Below are 1,939 nucleotides of genomic sequence, written 5' to 3' on the forward strand. Positions count from 1 at the left end.
CCCCCTCCTTCTCCCCCATCCTGGCCTCCTGGGAGCACCATTTGGTCCCCAAAGATGCCCTGAGGGTTGCAGGATCCCCACCCACCCCCCCCTCCCAGTTTGTCCCCAGTACCTTTCTGGACCTTGTCACAGAGCAGGTAGAGCTCCTCACCACCCGTGCAGGGACCACTCTCCTTGTTCATCCGGCAGATCCGCAGCTCCGAGGTGTTGGTGGACTCTGGGGACAACATCACAGCTCAGGATCCCAAACCACCCAGGAATTGTACTGGGGACCAGGACACAGGACACTGGGGACATTCCCATCAGCATCATCTCTTCCCAAACCAGCCCTGGCACAGGGTCCCAGCCCCGTGGGACACAGGTGACGGTCCCAACCAGAACATCAGGGACAAATCCCCACAGGTAGGACCAACCCTGGCCAAGCTGCAGCCTGAGCTGAACCCCGGCGAGGAACCAGCTGCTGCAGCCTCCCCACCCGTCCCACCCCAGAGCAGGGAAGCTTCTGGAGGTCTGGTGGCCCCACAGGGGACATGAAGTCACCCCCCACCACCACGTACTCTTGTCAAAGATGGGTTCTGAGAGCACCGGGCTGAGGTGCCGCGTCTGCCCGGAGCCGTCCTTGTAGGAGGCCTGGAAGCAAATCCTCACCACGTTCATATCCACCTCCTGATGGTTCTTGAGGGAACCAGCTGAGGGAGAAGAGAGGGGACAGTCAGTGTGGCTGGTGACAGTTGGGGACATCCCCATGGGATCTGGATCCCTCACAGCAATAGGGTCTCCATCCCCCAGGAATAGTCCTGCTGGAGGGAGACCCCCCACCTTTGAAGGGGTCGATGCCCAACTGCAGCTTCTTCTCGATGGCCACCTCGATCTCCTTCTTCTTCACACACTGGATGCCCAAGTTACTAAAGCTGCCGAGGAGCAGAGATGTGGTGGGGAGGTGGCTCCCCCCACATCCAAAACCCCAGGGATGTCCTGCCTCTCCCAACCTCCCACTGCCCAAGGAACCCCCCCAAAAACCAGCCCTTGTCCTGCCAGCACCGGTTTCACCACCGGCGTCCCGGTGCAAGGTCTCTGTGGGTGGTGGGACTCATGCTGGTGTGATGGTACCTGTGCTTGGGGTTGGTCTGGGGCTTGAGGACAACCTCACAGAGCCCGTTGCTGCAGTCCTTGCCCACCAGCCCGTGGGGGTGGACACGGTAGGGCCAGTCCTTCCACACCAGACACGCCGTCACCTTCACCTCGGGGATCGCGTGGCAGTTCAGCAGCTGAGGAGACACGAGCTCTCAGTGGCACCCCAGGAACACTGACATGGGTGGGGGGAAAGGACCCCAACACGGGCTCCAGCACCCACTGGGGTCCAACCACCCATGGGCACCACCCTATGGGGGTCTGGCACCTTCCAGCACCCACTACCCTGGGGAGACACGACCCATCAGCACCTCCCCAACATGGGAGACCCCTCAAGCAGCACCCAATGCCCAGGGGGTTCCCACATCCCCCTGGCACCCCACGGGGCTCTGACTCTGCCACCCATGGGCACCACCCCATGGGGGTCTGGCACCTTCCAGCACCCACCCCATGGGGAGACACGACCCATCACGGGAGACCCCTCAAGCAGCACCCACCACCCAGGGGGTTCCCACATCCCCCTGGCACCCACGGGGCTCAGACTCTGCCACCCATGGGCACCACCCCATGGGGGTCTGGCACCTTCCAGCACCCACCACCCTGGGGAGACACGACCCATCACGGGAGACCCCTCAAGCAGCACCCACCACCCAGGGGGTTCCCACATCCCCCTGGCAACCACAGGGCTCTGACTCTGCCACCCACGGGGGTCTGGCACCTTCCAGCACCCACCCCATGGGGAGACACGACCCATCACGGGAGACCCCTCAAGCAGCACCCACCACCCAGGGGGTTCCCACATCTCCCT

General features: G+C 63.1%; 1 protein-coding gene across 1 annotated transcript in view; it reads right to left on the reverse strand.

The window, feature by feature from the left end:
* LOC104530142 (transcription factor RelB homolog) overlaps nt 1-1,268 on the reverse strand; it is a gene marked incomplete at both ends in the record, with an annotated part of 1,793 nt that extends 525 nt beyond the window's left edge. The window contains 4 exons of the mRNA XM_010174645.1: nt 113-217; nt 558-689; nt 820-911; nt 1,111-1,268. Of these exons, the coding sequence (XP_010172947.1) occupies nt 113-217; nt 558-689; nt 820-911; nt 1,111-1,268 (487 nt within the window). The remainder of the gene's footprint in view (nt 1-112; nt 218-557; nt 690-819; nt 912-1,110) is intronic.
* Nucleotides 1,269-1,939: the final 671 nt, after the last annotated feature.

Source organism: Antrostomus carolinensis, unplaced genomic scaffold (assembly GCF_000700745.2).
Source record: "Antrostomus carolinensis isolate BGI_N321 unplaced genomic scaffold, ASM70074v2 scaffold38518, whole genome shotgun sequence".
Taxonomy (NCBI): Eukaryota; Metazoa; Chordata; class Aves; order Caprimulgiformes; family Caprimulgidae; genus Antrostomus; species Antrostomus carolinensis.